The following is a 17,377-nucleotide window of genomic DNA, read 5'->3' as shown; positions in this document are numbered from 1 at the left end:
ATTTCTCCAATGTACATATGACCCCTTTATTCAATAGTTTAATCTTCAGGTTTCTGGCAGTTACACACAGTGCTTCAAAACTAAATGACCTTATATATGCCTTGTATATTTGTTTGGACGTACTTAGGCATCTGTCTCTGGCTATTTATGGGAAGAATTTCAACTGAAGGTGACACAGTGGAAACTCTTACAAATTACATAGAGCGTTCTTCTTATTTGTAGATATATGCATTATATATTCTGTTGTAGGGTATAAACTTCCACAGTTTCTCATTATACAGGACGGTAGCGTATTTGTTTCTATCACTATCACTTAACTGCTTTGTGATAGCGAGCAAGTAGCTTAATTTTGTGAGCATCGTATTCTGTATTGCTTGTATGAAGTTCACACTGATACATGCAAAGTACTTGGAGAGCTTCCACTGCGAGTATTAAACGTTTTCCATAATCTCTGAAATATGGTCAGCTCTCACACTGCTAGTCATTTGTTTGAAAACTTTCATTAGTATTCTTTGTTTGAAAAAGTTTAAAAGATAGAGTGAAGCTGTAGGTGTTTTATGTTGCAGTGAATAGTCAATAGGAGAAAAAAGACCAAAGTGTCAGTGAAAAGAGAAGAAAATATATGGAATTCTAGTGATTTGAAAGATAACTTTTGTTAAGCTAAGTAGAAAATATTTTGCCCTCTTGTTTGTTCTTAACTAAGCAGATATATGGGCTATGAATTTGCATGTAGAAAAGCAGAGAGTCTCCAAATCTATTGTTCTAATTATTTTCCTCCATATAGTCATATCTGGGGTTCATAATGCAAGATTTTGGCTATAGTGGTGTGAAAGGTATATTTCTTCGCCTTCCTGACAGTATCAATAGAGAAAACAGAAGGGAGAAATAGCAGATAGGAACTTCTGCTCTACAAATGAGGACTCCAGATAGGAAGATTTCTCTTGTTCAGAGCTGTGCAGGAAACTTGCCATAAAGATTTTCTTTTTGCTGTGAAAGAACAGTATGTAATTTATTAGACGAAGGGTAAATCAAGGCATAGGTCATCAGCTATCTAAATATCATAGAGCAAAGGAAAGAGAAAAAAAATTTCCTAAAAATATCTTGGTACCTGTATCTAGGCCACAGGCTTCAATCCTTTGGTTGACCAGGTGCAAGATAGCTGAGTAGGGTCAGAACATAAGTACACATACCACTTGTCAAGTGCTTTATAGAACTGGTGTTATCTGTAAATGAGAATGTCTGGAAATGTCTCCTGCTGTGACTAAAGAACAAAAATAATCCTAAGAAACTAGGTAATTCCTCTGGGAACAAAATAAACCTCAATTTTGTGCATGGATTATATTATTGTTTGAGATAGAAAATATGTGGTGGGGAAAGAAGGACAGGTATCTTAAATGTTGCTGACTCTCTGTACTTCATGTTTAAATTTTGTTTTGTGCTGAAACAATAAGGAAGGGAAATAAAAACCTCTTTAAGGTAGATTCTGGGCAAACTTTTGACATAGATCAAAAGTATTCTTTTCTTACAAAGTTTTTACTGATTGGCCTTGATAAGGAACTTAATAAACTCCATTCCTCAGTTAGCCAGGAATTCCTGATGATAAAGATCTATGAGGTGCTTTGGTGTCTGGGATGGTATTTGTGGTTTTTTGGTTTGGGGTTTTTTTCCCCACCCCCATAAAGGTTTTAAAAGACTGCTTTGATGCCTTTTATTCTTCCCGTTCAGGAATGTATGCAACTCCTGTTACCATAGTATCCCTATGATTGATTGGAGAAAAAGAAAAAATTAAGATTTTTGGATTGTATTAATTGAGCAATTATCATTTGCCTAGCAAACTGATATAGTAGCATTTCTATTTCATTTCTGAAAATATATAAAATGCTGCTATGTGCTGTGAACACAGAAGTCAAACTCAAAAAATCTAGAGAAAAGTCTTTGGTTCAATGTCGTATTAGATACTACCTTGCTGTCAAAGCACCAAGACCTTCATCTTCAATATTAAGAAAGGCTGTTATCCTTGAGAGTGGAGGAGGAAAAAAATTGGCATGTGTCAGTTAACTAAAGGTCTTTAAAGGTTGACTAACCAGTTAAGCTGTTATCATTAATATTACAGATGTGATAGTATCTATTAATAAAGTCTGTCACTAAAGTTATTTTCCACTAGAAATTATAATCCATAATTTCATTTTTTTCTAAGACAAGGAATGGTGCTGAACCTTAATTTTCTTGCTTGTTGCTCATAGTGCAGTAGCATCCAAATCAAGTTGATCACGGAAATTTGTGCATAGAATGCATGCCCTATTGCCCTAACCTGCTGCAATCCTGACAATGAATTACCTGCCACAGTCTGTAGAAAGTCTGTCACTGACTTTGGTGTGCCTTGGAAAAGGCTCTGTAAAAGGTTCTGTTCGTGCAAGCATGCATAGGGAGACAAATATGCAAACATTTAAGAAAACAAAGTTTGCAATTAAAGTTGGGTTTTTGGAATGATGGATATTCAAAAAAGAGTTTTTCCTGAGTTTGTTATGCCGAATTTTATAAGTGTCATAGCTTCGCTAGACACATTACCACATTATTTTTATTTTGAGACCTTATATATGTGGATACTTCAAATAATCTGTAAAATGACAAGGACTGTTTTTCCATTTCATATACAACCTGTTGCATGGATTTAAATTCAGGACAAACTAAACTTGCTCAAAAACTAACTCTTTTTTGGGTCAGTTTGTTCTTCCATATCTTACCTTTGACTTGTGTGCCTTAGGCTCTACTTTGGATTGGTCTAGTAAACCATGTAACCATACTAGCTATAACTTACTAGAAATGTAGTTGTCATCTTTGTTTGCATCCATTTTTATTTATGTTTCTGTCTTACTAATGCTATCTTGTTTAGATGGTGCAAAAAAAATGCAGAAATGCATTTTGTTTGAAAGTTAGCCTCCTTTTGCTTTAACATTTAACCCTAATTTCTCTAATGTGTTCTTTTTTATTTTCCCATTAGAGTGACCTCAGTTCTGTGGTAACTTTTATTTATTTTTTTATAAATATGTATGCTTTTTTAATTGCCTATCTGTCTCTGTGCTTGTTGACATTCTTTTAAAAACATAATGGAAAAGCAATTTTTGTTCTGCATTACATGAACTGATGTTTTCTCATCTTTATATGTGCAGATAATTATTTAAATGGTTAGCTCTTTCTTTAATACCCATTGTTGAAACTAAAAGTTGATTATTACAGACTCTTGCTTGTGGGGGTCCTCCTATAAAATACCTCAGCAAAATTTGACTAAGCTATTTGAAAATGAGAGTTAATTCCTTCTAAAATTTTCCTGCTTTTGACCCATAGAAATGTATGTTTTACTACAGCACTACTAGTGTAAGCTGTGACAGGACTTTTAAAGTCTGGTTGGTGGAGACAGTGGGTTTGAGGAGAGAGCAGCAGTTGGATATTCTTCCTTCCTTTCACTAGCTGGAACTGTATTTTCCAACTTTTAACTGCATGTAACAGTTAATGAGTTAGTACAGTACTTCTGCAGTCTGATTTCACTTCAGGGTGTGCCTTGTATTAAAATAAACTGCATTCTTCTGAAGTACTTAAGGATATATTTAAAAAACATGTGATATTAAACCAACTTAGAAATAACAAACTAACTTGCTTTTTCATTATGCTGCTTGTTTTTTCTTTAACCTTTCAGATTGGCTTTTTCTAAATTTCTGCCTATGGTTGCTGCATTGAAAAAACTAAACTTTGGGTAAATGTACACTTTGAGCAATGGATTTATGGGATATAAATAGTATGCATTTAAGTGACAGTCAGGTGGTAGTAGTAATGATTACTGAGAGCCATGTTTTTAGCTGGGGTTATTTCCAGCTCCTTCTGCAAATGTGAGGTCTTGCCACTAAGCCATGGAGCTTACACAGTTTTCATTACTATATATATGCTATCATCTGGTTTGTATTTAACATTTTTGAGGCACAACAAATAGTTCCAGTATCTTTCTGTATTTTTTTCCTTCTAAGACAATGCCTTTTGAGACTGAAAAGATTTTTACTATTTTGTCCCACTTTCATTTTGTAATTTATAAGCAAGACTCCATTTGTATAATGAAGTCATTTATTTACCCTGATTAAAAAGAAACTGTAAGCTTCCTTCCACCATCCCCAGAAAAATAGCTCTTTTTATTCATCATAACAAAATACCTAAACTGCTTCATACTGAATTTATAGAATAGGTCCCTTCCAACTGAAATATTCTACAACTATTATCTAGTCCAACTGCCTGAATCAGTTACTCTGTTCTAAATACAAATTTGGTACCCCCGTCCTTTTTTTTTTTTAATTGGCACATCTTTAATTTTTTTTTTTTTCACTTCTCCAGGGGCTCGTATGTCTAATAGATTGAGCCTTCTGTAGTTATTCTATCCTGAGACTTTAGAGTCACAGAAGCAGTGAGGCAAAAACACCTCAAAATCCATGTCTTTTCAGCTTCTGAAGTTTAACGGTGTGTAGCTTTCATTGCTGTACTAGAATTGGTCCTTATACACCATCTTCAGGCATTAGCTTCATTTTAACAGATATGTCTTACAGGATATTTTGAAGGTAGAGCACTACTTAAGTTGTTGAATGCATATAATGTTGGTAACCATTGGCAGGATGTGGCTGATGGAGAGAGGAGGCTGGTTTTTGCTTTTTAGCCAGTACATCAGTGTTTGATCGTAATATCTCAGAGCATATACCTGAACTATCTTACTTCTGTTAAAGAAAAACACACACACTTATTTTAATTTTTTTTATACAGTTTGATGCACTAGCAATCTGGCATGGCATGTTGTTGTGCACTGCAGTTCCTTACTGTTTTTTCTATTTTTTCTTTTTTTTAGTAATGCGGATTAAAACTTGAGTTGCTATTGAGTTGATGAAATTCTTGGGAAGTTGTGATCTGATACATTACAAATAAGCAGTAGCTAGAATGTAGCAAAATTATCCCACATCCATTGTTTGGCAAGATACCTGTTGACTAACACTTTGCTCCTATTGTTACTGGGATTAAGGTTTTTTTCTTGCATTAATTAATTTGATTTGCAGGCATGAACTAAACACGTGACTTCTTTTTTAAACAGTAGGATTGTCTGCTCTTTTTAATAACACCAATCAATTTTTCATGAACTTGCGCTTTTGTTCTTTTTTTCAGACAGATGAAGTGTTTCTGGAAGCTCAGATTCAGAATATCACTACCTCTCCAATGTTTATGGAGAAGGTTTCTTTAGAGCCATCTATGATGTACAATGTTGCAGAACTGAACACAGTTGACACAGCAGGGGAAAGGTATGTTCAGATTTGGGATATTTGACTTTGAAACTCTTGCTATTATGATTTCATGAGATACACGCATTACAGTTAGTGAGTTGTCTGTAACTGAAGGATTGTATTTCTTTGCTTGATTAAAAAGATCAAATTTCTGTTACATATTCAGCTAGAAAAGCTGTTACCGTTTTCTTTTTGTAGAAACTATTCTTAAAACTCTGTAATTCTACCTAGTAGAGAAACCCCCAGCTTAATCCTCAAATAATTAGTAACATGGTAACATGAAAACATACTACTACTTCTTCAGTATCTCCTATATACAATTTAGCCCACATCTAGTTCTGACTTGTTCTGTATATATGAATTTAGCCTTACAGGAGCCATCTGACTGGTCCATGCTTCCTTGTAGTAGACCAGTAACTGTTTTCAGTTGTTCTAATCAAGATCTAGCAAGGCAGCAGTCAAGGTGAATTAGTGGAATGCTCTTATAGGATCTTAGAATATAAAAAATTGTCATGCAGAAATAATTAAATGCTATTTAGTGTCAATTAGTAAATCACCAAATGCCAGAAGAATTTTCTACTGTGTTCAGTAAACTGTTGTGGACACAAAAGCTTGTGATATCTGGGTAGAAGTTAACTTTGGCTGTTTGTGATTTGGAGTTGCTTGGCTTTTGGAGAAGCTGATGTTTGGATGCTTCTGCAGTGGGGGCTGAAGTGAAAATTGTGTCGTCTTGCCTGTCAAAGGGCTCACCTGCTGTGTAGTGGAGCACTATTCTTAAAAATTGTTTGCATCCACTGTAATGATTCTTGTCCTGAACAGGAATCTTAGGCTTGTGACACTGAGATTTTTCTGGGCGGGAACCAAATAGCCGGAGTAAAATTACCAACACTGTTTAAATGCTAACATGGCAGATAATAAATTATAATGTAGCAAAGTGGATTTCCACCTCAGTTCTCTCTGGCTCAGATGAATCTTTTCTTTTCCCCTTGGTCCTTGATGCTACATAAATTCTAGAATTGTTTTCTGTTGTGAAAACACAAAAAAATTCTATGTGTGTTTGCCATGAACAGAATACACACAGTAAGACTGGTGTGAGGGATGGGGAAAAAAGGTTGGGTTCTTAAGTCTTCCTGAAAACAACTTCAAAATAAGACCCAATGTTTTTTTTCTTCTAGTGAGTCTACTTTTGGCTCAAGGACATATTTACAACCCATGGATACACGTCAATACTTATACTGCCTAAAACCAAAGCAAGAATTTGCAGAGAAAGCTGGAGTAATAAAAGGTGTAACAGTGATTGGTAAACTAGACATTGTATGGAAAACTAATCTGGGTGAACGAGGAAGGCTGCAAACGAGCCAGCTCCAAAGAATGGTAAGTTTAACTTATGCATCGGTATAACTTGGCATCCATTTTTAAGGCAACTCAATGAACAATTTAATAATGACTTGAAGGAAAAGTTCAATCTGCTTACTTTCTGGACTGCATTCTGAATTCATATTTCTATACGCATTTGGAAAGTTATTTAATACAGTTGGTCAGTGAAGTGTGGAAAAAACACTGTTCCAAGGGACTGTAGCTGAACAAAAGCTTTCCTTGTTCCTTTTGGCCACAAGAATAGCAACATTTTTTTTTCTTGAGGATTTATTTTCTGGCACATAACACACATCTACCTTTTTTTCACAGCACTGAACAATGTAACTTAATGGATTGTGCACTTGAATTGCCAGAATCAAGTAACCTACGTAGCAAAATAGATTGGTTAGAATAAAATTAACTTCTTGGATACCATTTGGCAACAAACTGAAAAGCACTGGCAAAGAACTCCTTTAAACATGCTAACTGTTGACACAGAAATCTGCTCCCTAATTCATACAGACATTTTAGCTTTGAGTTACAACTTTTATGTATAGGATAATACTGTTTATCTTTCATATCCACAGTTTTGAGTGAATCCATTCTATTCTGATTGATTTAGAAATTGTTCATTAACTTAATGCTGTAAGTCAGCTGCACAGCCTGTCTACTCTAATGCCTAAACCTGATGTGCATCTTAGAAATTGAGGATGGAGTAGTATGGGAGAGAAGTGAAAAAAGCTATGACAATTGAATCTTTATCTGAGCTTATGAAGCTTGTAAGTGGTTTTCTGCCTCTCCTCCTGCCCCCATCTTCTAGTAAATAGAACAATTCTGTAGGGAAATCACCTTGAATTGGAACTAGGCAAGTGAACCTGGATCCTGTAAATTCTCAGCTAAGTCACTAAAACTTGTTTTTGTGGTGTTAAGTAACTGTATAATGCCATCACATTAGAAAGTGCCTTTTTTTTCTAAACTTACTCCTGTTACTTTGAAACTTGTTGTCTGTTTTTTAAGTAATAAACAGTCTCATTTTCAAACAACCTTTCCTATGATTTCTCTCTAAAGACAGATTTTGTTTCCCTCCCTAAATCAGTATTCTCTCACTCTGCATCCCTTCGTGTTGTTTCAAGTGCAATTCTTAAAGGTTCAATGTGGTGGTGATTAACACACATCCACACTCCAGGATTAGTTCTAGTCATCCATCACTGTTTTGTGCTAGTGATTAATGGAGAAAAGTGAGCTATTTTGCACAGTTTGAGCAACATCTGTCTTTGGAAAAGGAGAAAATAGGTTTTGAGGGGTTTTTTTTTCTTTTCCTTTCAGTTGCAGTGTAACTCCCTCTCATCTTCTCATCTTTTAAGTGCTGTCAGATTATTTTATTTCTAGGCTTCTTTCATCTTCCATCACTTTCCTCCTAACCAATTTACTAGCCCTATAACCATTGTTTCCCCCACAGGCCTAGAATTTTACCTGCACTGTGCCCCTCTGGCATTCACAGACTCACAGGTTGGAAGGGACCCCAGGGATCACCTAGTCCAACCTTCCTAGGAAGAGCACAGCCTAGACAAGATGGCCCAGCACCCTGTCCAGGCAACTCCTGAAGGTGTCCAACATGGCCGAGTCAACCACTTCCCTGGGGAGATTATTCCAATGGTGACTGTCCTCACTGTGAGGAATTTTCCTCTTGTGTCCAATCGGAATCTCCCCAAGAGCAACTTGTGTCCATTCCCCCTTGTCCTCTCCATGGGACTCCTTGTAAAAAGGGAGTCTCCATCTTCTTTGTAGCTGCCCTTAAGTACTGGTACATGGTGATGAGATCCCCTCTGAGCCTCCTTTTCTCAAGGCTGAACAAACCCAGCTCTCCCAGCCTATCCTCATGTGGCAGCTTCCCAGTCCTTTGGTTGTCTTGGTGGCCCTTCTCTGGACCCCTTCCAGCCTGTCCACGTCCTTTTTGTATAGCGGGGACCAGAACTGCACACAGTACTCCAGGTGTGGCCTGACCAGTGCTGAGTAGAGTGGGATGATGACTTCTTTCTCTCTGCTGGCGATGCCCTGTTTGATGCAACCCAGCATCGTGTTGGCCTTCTTGGCTGCAGGAGCACACCATTTGCTCATATTGAGCCTCCTGTCCACCAGTACCCCCGGGTCCCTTTCCACAGAGCTGCTCTGCAGCCAGGTGGATCCCAGTCTGTGCTGCACTCCCAAATTATGTTTTCCCAGGTGCAAGACCTTACACGTGTCCTTGTGGAACTTCATAAGGTTCTTGCTGGCCCGCTCTTCCAGCCTATCCAGATCTTCCTGCAGAGCAGCTCTCCCTTCTGGAGTGTCTACTTCCCCACTCAACTTGGTGTCATCAGCAAACTTCATCAGGCCACACCTGATCCCATTATCCAGATCACTTATGAAGATGTTGAATAACATTGGGCCCAATATTGATGTTTTGGTTCAGATCAAGAATGCACTTTGGAAACAAGTATCCTGGATCATGTCCATGTATCATAATTTGGGTTTTTTTAATGGAGTGATCTTGGAATTCATAACTGCATTCTTTTTGGGTGACCTTAAACCAGAGATGCATGTCTGCAGTATGCCAAGGGTGCCACCTGCTCACAGGCATTCAGCCCAGGACAAGACTAGAACAAGTCCAAAGTTAAAGAACATCATTCTTGAGTAGCACAAGCAAGGAATTGTCTAGTTGGTTCCATACTGTGAGCAATTATCTCATTTCTGAATGAAAACTACATTCACCTTTTACACCTTTGGTGATACTGTAAGACCTTTACCTCTAGCCATCAATTCTTGCAGGTATCTCATTGTTAAGGCCAACAGGTATGTGCTGGTTTAGGCCTTCTCATCTGCTCTGATCCTGTTTTGATTTGGTCAATTGCTGCTAAGTTTATTCTATAAAACACTGCCTTTACTGTTGGGATCTTTTTCCTTAATATATCTCTCTTAAAAAGAAGAGTCTAATGTTATGGCAAACTACTGGTTGTTTAGGGAACTGAGTATAATTTTTCCAGTAGATTCTTTCCTGCCACCTAATACAGCTGAGAAAGTGTGCCTTTTTCCACTGCTGGATAACGACTTCTCTTTCTTGAAAGGTTTCAAACTTATATTGCGTGACTGGTCTGAAGTCTCCCATCGGTTTGACATCTCTTTGCTCACTCTCATGTCCAGTTTAATGCACTTTCTAAAGTGTCATCTGTCTTCAGTCTGTAATGAACTGTGTATGACTAAAACTGGTTCCCAGCCCGTCAGTTGTTAGCATTCTGGGCTTCTTTGGGAATATCTTTTAATCAAGCTGTAAATGTAACTCTTACTACAGCATCCTCTATTGGCAGAATTGGCATGTGTCACAACTAGGCATTGTCAGACAGGACAAATTTTTCCCTCGTTTTTTCCTTATTTATTTATGGGGATTGAAGATCAAAAGCTTTTTTATCTGCAGGTTACCCTCCTGAATCAGCCCTGGTTGTAGTAACTAGATATTTATCATAGGCTCTTTAGTAGACCATATGAAATGTGTTCAGCTCTTGGAAGAATTGGACAGTTGACAAATGTTTGTGTTACGTGCCTTTCTAACTGGTGGCAATTATTTCAGCAGAGGCTTGGAGGAATGAAATGGCAGGAGAATGAACCATCTCTTATTTCTTAGGATGTGGAATAGTGGTGGGTTTTTGCAGGAAAACTATACTTAACGTTGTCCATGGTGTATTATCTGCCTAACAGAGTTCTTAGAATAAAGCTGATCTTCTCAGGAACTGTGTGGGTGTTCAAGCTTTAATGATATGAACTGCATGAAAAAACTTAGGTTTAACAATTCTTTAGATGAGGATGATCTTTATTACTATCAAGAAGGTGGTCATCGGTAGTGGATGGAGCACTGCTGTGATTTGGGTACAAATCAAAAGCACGAAGAGTTCATCATCTTTCTTCAAAATCCTCTTATTCCAAGCTTGTTGCAGTAAATGAAAACTTGAGTAGTAAAAACTTCAGCTTTATTATCCAGCATCTGAGAACATTCTTGTACCTTCTCAGGCTCCCGGTTATGGCGATGTGAGGCTTTCTTTGGAGACAATACCAGACACTGTAAATTTGGAAGAACCTTTTGACATTACATGTAAAATAACAAATTGCAGGTAATGACATCATGTGGTTCTTGTGCGTTTTCCTGAGTGGGTAAGTTGTGGCTGTCTTTTGTTTAATTTTTCAATACTTTCTCCTGAAACAACTCAAACCTGGTCTTTGGTATGAGTTGTAGCAACATGAAACTACTTGAAACACATCTTTTGGATTACAGTGATTTTTAAATAATCCAAAACAAAAAAAAAAATTGTCATGATCAGTTAATACTATTTGAACTAGGAGATTGCCAGAAATCTGTAGTGGAATTCCATGGAACTGGGTTCAATATTTAAGATCACACCCCATACTTCAATCACAAGTCATCTCTGTTCTTAATCTAAAAAACTAGTAAGAAAATACATGTGTAGGATTTTTTAATTACAAGTCACTTTATCAGAATAAATGACACTATTTGTATCCAGTCTGATTTTACTGCCAGCTTTGCACCACTGCTAGAATGCCTACTAAACATCATCACTGTAGTCTTTTGTATGGTTTTATCCATGTTTTGACTTGATTTATGTTTACACTGGGATCTACAGTAGTCCTTTATAAAAGTGTTGTGAGAGGGACATTTAAATAAAGTAATTCAAATAGAAGTTGAAGCTGGGGACTAAAGCATGTATCTGGTCTGCAGATACTTCTCATTAAAATCTTGTACTCCATCCAAGATGTGAGTACTATTATGCTATCCAGTGTTGCTAAACCTGTGACAGGATGCTTGTGTCAGAGCTATACGCAACTGAATTACTGTGCATCATAGTACATCTTGCTTGCAGCTTTATAACTATTTATGAATGCTTGATTAATAGTAACCTAAATAATGAAGTAACCATGCTTTGACATGCCTGCAGTCCTTGAATGCTTAAAAAAAGCCCACAGGTTTATTTTTGTTTTTCAATTTCCTCTAGCAGTGAAAGGACTATGGACCTGGTTTTAGAGATGTGCAATACTAATTCCATCCACTGGTGTGGAGTTTCAGGAAGGCAACTTGGAAAGCTGCACCCAAGTTCATCCCTCCATCTTGCACTTACATTGTTGTCTTCAGTGCAGGGATTGCAAGTAAGTCTTTATCATAGTTTTGTTATAAAATAGCTGTTTTATAAGCTTAGTAATTCTTCCTAGTAACTTCTACAAATATTTTCCCTTTCTAGAGTGTCTCTGGCTTAAGACTTACAGACACGTTTTTGAAGAGAACATATGAGTATGATGATATTGCACAAGTCTGTGTAGTTTCTTCAGAAGTCAAACAAAGCTGAAGAAAAAAAACTCTATTTCTGCTCGGCTTTTTGGTGGCATGTTTGGTTTTTGGTTTTTGTTTGGGTTTTATTTTTGGACCAACTTCTTGATGTTTTTGCAGCTGAAAAACATCAAAATGTGTACAAACAATACTAATTCCCTCTATATCTATGAATGTAACTATGCTTATTTAATTTGTCTGAGAATTTCTTGAATGTTTTAAAATCTTCTAAAACATTCATATGCATTTTGTCTACTGAAAATAAAGCCTTTGGAAAAGCATAGCTCTGGCAAATTATATTGCATTAACATCACTTTGGGGCAGGGGGGTGAGATTTGTACTTATTTTTGTTACTTTAGTGATTTTTTTTAAAAAATATTTAAAGAGTTTTTAAAATTGTGGGTCTGACAAAACTCCTTCAGTTTGAAGGAACTGGCCTTTTACAGACAAGTTCCTGAAATCCAAACCCCTAGAAGAAGTCTTTAGGGGTACCTGGTGTGGCAGTATATTTGCCTGGCACATACACAGCCATAAGAACTACAGCCTGATAAAGGCACGTGATGAGAGAGTGCAGCTGGCACTGTTGAGGCACTAGCAGCTAGAAAGTTGAGTACCAGCCAGAGAATGTGCTGGTTATGGCTCAGTCTCTGGAAAGGAGTAATAGAGTAAATCTGTCCCAGTTAGCTGCAGTCCCGTGCAGAGTTGAGCATCCCTGCATACAGGGCATGCTGTGAACAGGCATGTTAATGCCTGATTAGTACAGAACTGAAAACTGAAATAGATGAACTCAGGCTTTTTTTTCTTAAGCTGAGGCGGTACAAATTGTTCTTCCCATCCCAGAGGCATTTAAGTAGATATTTAGGAAAATGAGGAGAAAAACGCTGCATAGCTGCCCTAGATCAAGTTGTCCAAAGCATATGCAGGACAGAATTCAGAACTTGGTTAAGCACTGACATGTACTTTTCCCCAGCTTTGTTTTGACAAAAAGTGGAAATACTTTTGGCTGAAATATCTACGGTCACCTAAAGGTAGCAATTTAATAGATAAACTGGTGACTGGCTTTCCTAGTTTAACACTAGTTTAGCTAGTGTTAAAGATTCTACTCAGTGGCTTGCTTAGGAACCTTAGTTAGTTTTGACAGTATTTTACTTAAGGCTTTCCTGTGTATAAAATCTTTAAGTATAGAATTCAATTTTAAAATATTGGATAAATTTAGGACCAACTTACTAAACTGAGGGAATAAGTCCACACAGTGAAAAAAATAAATTAAAATGATACCCTGTATATCTAATAGAATGCAGAGCAACCAACAGGTATTTTAAAGAATGCAATTATCCTGTTACTCTAGATACATCACCAAACTAAAACAGTAAAACCACAAGTATCCAGACAAAAAATGTAAATAACTTTATTTATAATCTGTTTTCAAGTTAAACTGACACAGGTTAAGGGAGATGTAACTGTATGGTAATAAGAGGTAGAGATACAAAAATGGTAGACAAGTTGCATGTTGCCAGTATGATGTTCTGTAGGCCTGAAACTGTGCATGAATCCAAAGCTGCAGACTTGGCTCTTTCTCAGTATGCATGAGTGATTTTACTTTTTACTTCTTACAAAACCAAAAGTGCAACTGAAACACTTCTAAGCTGAATATTTCATTAGGTGTCTTTATCATCAGGCATAGTTAGAAGAATAGAATTCCATGCAAGCAGGTTACAGGAGTTTACAATTTGAGTGCAAAACATTTTCTTAACAATTATCACACTTCGATGCTAATGGAACAGTAGTGATACAAAACCAATTAGCTGTTAAATGCATATTTGCTCAGCTGAATGATAAACTGCAATGGACCCTAAATTAAATCAGTATTTATGGGGATTGTGGTTTACCATTTGATCTAGCAGGATGAAAAATTTTAGTGGAAAGTAAAGTGCAGTTATTAAACAGGAAGAGTCCTTCCTCACCCTGTGATCAAGATGTATTACATGATTCCATGAAACAATCTAGCCTATTCAAGGCAAAATAGACTCTAGCATAGATGATCGCTCTGTTCCTGGGTTCAATGGAAAAAGCATGTAATGACAGCTCCTGTTACTGGTTTCACTGGTTTGTGGTTTTGTGGTTTTTTTAGGCTAGAAAGCCCTTTCTCTTAATATACAAGAAACAAAGAATGTTTACAAGTTACATATTGTGCCAGTTGTAGCACATTCCTAAAGAGTTAGCTAATGCCATCAATGTTTTAATAAATACTCTGCTTATATATTATCTATACTGGAGTAAAATCTAAACATGTCAATATCGTAATATGTGAAATGAAAGTTACCACTCTAAAGATGACTTCAATAGTAGTTTTCAGAAAACTAACCGCTGCTTCATTCCATTTAATCTTGGGGATAGTTCTCCCCATAAATCCAGCCCTAGATGGGGCTTGTTCTTGACAGTACAACTTCTACAGCCAGCCTGTCTTTGAATATTATTGTATTTTGTAGCTATGCATGCCTTCAGAAGACACTCTTGACACGGTTTCTGTCTTACAGTAGAAGGGTAACTGTATGAAGATTGCTGTCACGAAGTAAGGATAAATTGAATGTGAGAGAGGTTGCAGTGCTGTCCAGTCACTCTGGATTTGTTGGTTCCCCTTACATAAGTTTGTAAAACTAACTTTGAGCAGTTGGAAATATGAAAGAGAACTAAGAACCATGAAGTTTAACAGGAAATACACTGGAGCAGTGCTTCTCTCCTGATACAGCATGCTACTCCAAGCAAAGTTTTTACAGGACCTGTAGCCCACCTACAGCCTCCACCCATATTTCTCATAAATGGTATCCTGTCCTATTAAATGTAACTGAACTTAAGTAGCAATTTTCTTGCATGGATTAGAGTCAGGATCTGGATTACCTCCGAAAAAAGATCCTGTTAGGGATTTTATTCTTTGTCACGAAGATGTTAAGTCAGAAGCTGTTACTTGGAAATGTATTTAAAGATTTAAGTATCTCTACAGCCTCAACAAGGCAGCTACAGCAACTTATGGAGAGAATTTTTAAAAGGATTTTAACACTGTGTACAGGCAAGCCCTACTGAATAAAGTATGAAATGTCTTAAAGTTCTTGAAGTTGTTCTGCTAAGCTTTACCTCTTTGTTCAACTGTTGGTAATATGGATTTCATACTGTTGTTTTTTCTCCAATTCTTTTCATTTCTCCTTGGATACAGCCCCATTTTCCCACGTTTTAGTAAGGAAAGACTCATACAATAGATGCACAATAAGCATTTGTTAAAGTCAAGTACATGACTTAGCTCCAAATTTTGCATTTGCTTCTACTGGAGGTGGTTCTTTTTTGACCACAAGTTGAATGAGAAAAAATGTCTTGAATCCATGAGTTCCTATGTATTTCTCCACTTGGGAGTCTAGTGTTACTCTTCCACATACCTCCTCCAGTCTAAGTGGCCAGCAGGGAACACTTTGTTGTAGGAATCAAAGCAGGCTCATCAAATTAGTTTGGATACATAAAGAGAGAAGTGTGAGGGGTGAGAACCTCCCTGGGGTGAAAATAAGTGTACCTTGAACCAGAAAGCAGTGTGAACAGTTAAGCAGAATTTAAAAAGTTAACATAATAAAAATAGAGAAAAGCAGTGGTCTGTGAAGGGGTAAGATTAACTGAGCAAGAACAGCCAGGGTAGGAGCAGAAGTACTAAAGTGGAAAAATCTTCAACTTGGCCATAACACCAGGACTTGAGATAGAGATATGTTGTGAAACTTAAAAAAACCAACACCCTTAATTGTTTAAGCCAGTGATTTACCACACAAGAATAGAAAGAGAATCCTTCTGAGGCAGTTAGTTTTTGACAAGTTTTCAGTACTAATTACTTAGATCCTGTGACTATATGTTTTTTAGCTTATTACAGTTCAGAATTTTAAGCTTATGTTAAATACTGCATACATATGGAATGTAATACAGTTTGCCATACCTAGGAAAATAGTGCCATAATGCTGACCTTCAGGGCTACCATTATGATTTGAGGGTACACATGGCAGTAGAAAAGCCTAAAACTTAATGCTCTCCTTTCCTAAGCCAAGTTCCATTTTGTTTTCTGTGTATTACACTACACAGGATTAGTGCCTTCTCTTTCTCTATAATTTGTGGGGCTCCTTCATATGCAGTAACTTCCCTCCCTCCTGCCCAATAAAGTTGAAAAAATAATTCACATCAGTAACGACAGCCCTTCTGCAGTCTCAAAGAAACTGACTTTTCAAGCATTAATTAGTTTTAAGTACACTCTGTATCACTGACTTTTGGTTATTATAAAAGGGCACATCAGATGGGCCTGTTGTTTGTCTGTTTGACAGGGAGTACAGCCATAACGATTTTCCCCATAAGAATTATGTGCCCTTTACACTAGGACTTTAGAATTAGGCTGTTACGCAAGACCAGCCCACTACAAAACTCCTCCCCACTCAATAGCCGTGGAGATCAATCTAATGCACATACTGAAAATGACTTGTACTTAGAGATTTTAATAAACAACCTATTTAGTGTATTAATTTTCAAAAGAATAACTATGCATAAATTATATGTTCCAAGTTATGTGCAATAGATCTGTTTAACAGATTTATTCTTGTTTGCAAACACGCATAAAGAATTTTCTGTCTTCTATTCAAGCAGAAGAGTTACAATGGTGCTTTTGCTACTAACTATGGTATGCATTTTGGGGTTATATACCATTCCAATTCACATGCCTCCTTTAAGTCAGGAATGCTCTTCAGTGCTGCCACTGAAAGATCTGCTCCGGACGTGATTTCTCAGTTGCTCTATGAGCTCTGGATTTTGCTGCTGTATCTGTTGTGCAAACTGCTGCCCCCTGTGTTGAACAGTTTTAAGTAAAATCAACAGGTGAAAAAACTGACGCAGAGCATTTGTATGAAAACAGGACATCCCAATAAAACTGTACGTTATATGAGAGTTAAGAGTAAAGATAACTTGTTGTATATCCTTAATGAAGATACTCATAGTATTATGACTTTATCTAGTTAAAAGTTTCTCCAAACAGGATTATCATCAGATCTTCATTTTCTTTCTTTAGGACTTCTTTTTACTCCAACTTGGTAACATGGAGGAAAATACATTATCTTACTTGGTAAAACTAAAATTTAGCAACAAATCTACTCCAGTGATTTGCTCCTTTCTTTTTGAGAGGATCCATTCTAGTCATTTAAGAAGACAACTCTTGCAGTTGAAGTGCAACCTATATTAGTTTTTCTAGACATACAGTGTGCAGCTGCCAACTTGTAGTTGTCAGCAAGACATCATTAGTAGAAAGCAAGCATACAGTTACACATTTGTGTCTTGT

General features: G+C 36.9%; 3 protein-coding genes across 12 annotated transcripts in view; 1 reads left to right on the top strand and 2 right to left on the bottom strand.

The window, feature by feature from the left end:
• The window catches only part of TRAPPC13 (trafficking protein particle complex subunit 13), a 25,692-nt gene extending 13,384 nt beyond the window's left edge, over window positions 1–12,308 (top strand). Inside the window, exons 8-13 of one of the 4 annotated variants that reach the window (XM_075078866.1) lie at window positions 3,002–3,019; window positions 5,191–5,324; window positions 6,482–6,680; window positions 10,704–10,804; window positions 11,705–11,852; window positions 11,945–12,308. In XM_075078866.1, coding sequence (XP_074934967.1) covers window positions 3,002–3,019; window positions 5,191–5,324; window positions 6,482–6,680; window positions 10,704–10,804; window positions 11,705–11,852; window positions 11,945–12,049 — 705 coding nt within the window. In that variant the 3' untranslated portion in view covers window positions 12,050–12,308. Of the gene's footprint in view, window positions 1–3,001; window positions 3,020–5,190; window positions 5,325–6,481; window positions 6,681–10,703; window positions 10,805–11,701; window positions 11,853–11,944 lie in introns of all 4 variants that reach the window. The other 3 variants (XM_075078865.1, XM_075078868.1, XM_075078867.1) reach the window with 3 other exon arrangements.
• Window positions 1–17,377, bottom strand: part of CENPK (centromere protein K) — a 550,311-nt gene that overhangs the window by 84,697 nt on the left and 448,237 nt on the right. The window lies entirely within an intron of this gene.
• The window catches only part of SGTB (small glutamine rich tetratricopeptide repeat co-chaperone beta), a 27,521-nt gene continuing 20,575 nt past the window's right edge, over window positions 10,432–17,377 (bottom strand). For 3 of the 7 annotated variants that reach the window (XM_075078871.1, XM_075078869.1, XM_075078870.1), the window contains exon 11: window positions 10,432–10,752. In XM_075078871.1, the coding sequence (XP_074934972.1) occupies window positions 10,611–10,752 (142 nt within the window). In that variant the 3' untranslated portion in view covers window positions 10,432–10,610. Of the gene's footprint in view, window positions 10,753–13,414; window positions 16,889–17,377 lie in introns of those variants that run through there. The other 4 variants (XM_075078873.1, XM_075078872.1, XM_075078875.1 and 1 more) reach the window with 3 other exon arrangements.

Source organism: Phalacrocorax aristotelis, chromosome Z (assembly GCF_949628215.1).
Source record: "Phalacrocorax aristotelis chromosome Z, bGulAri2.1, whole genome shotgun sequence".
NCBI lineage: Eukaryota > Metazoa > Chordata > Aves > Suliformes > Phalacrocoracidae > Phalacrocorax > Phalacrocorax aristotelis.
The sequence above is the reverse complement of the archived record's forward strand: the minus strand, read 5'-3'. Positions and strand labels throughout refer to the sequence as shown.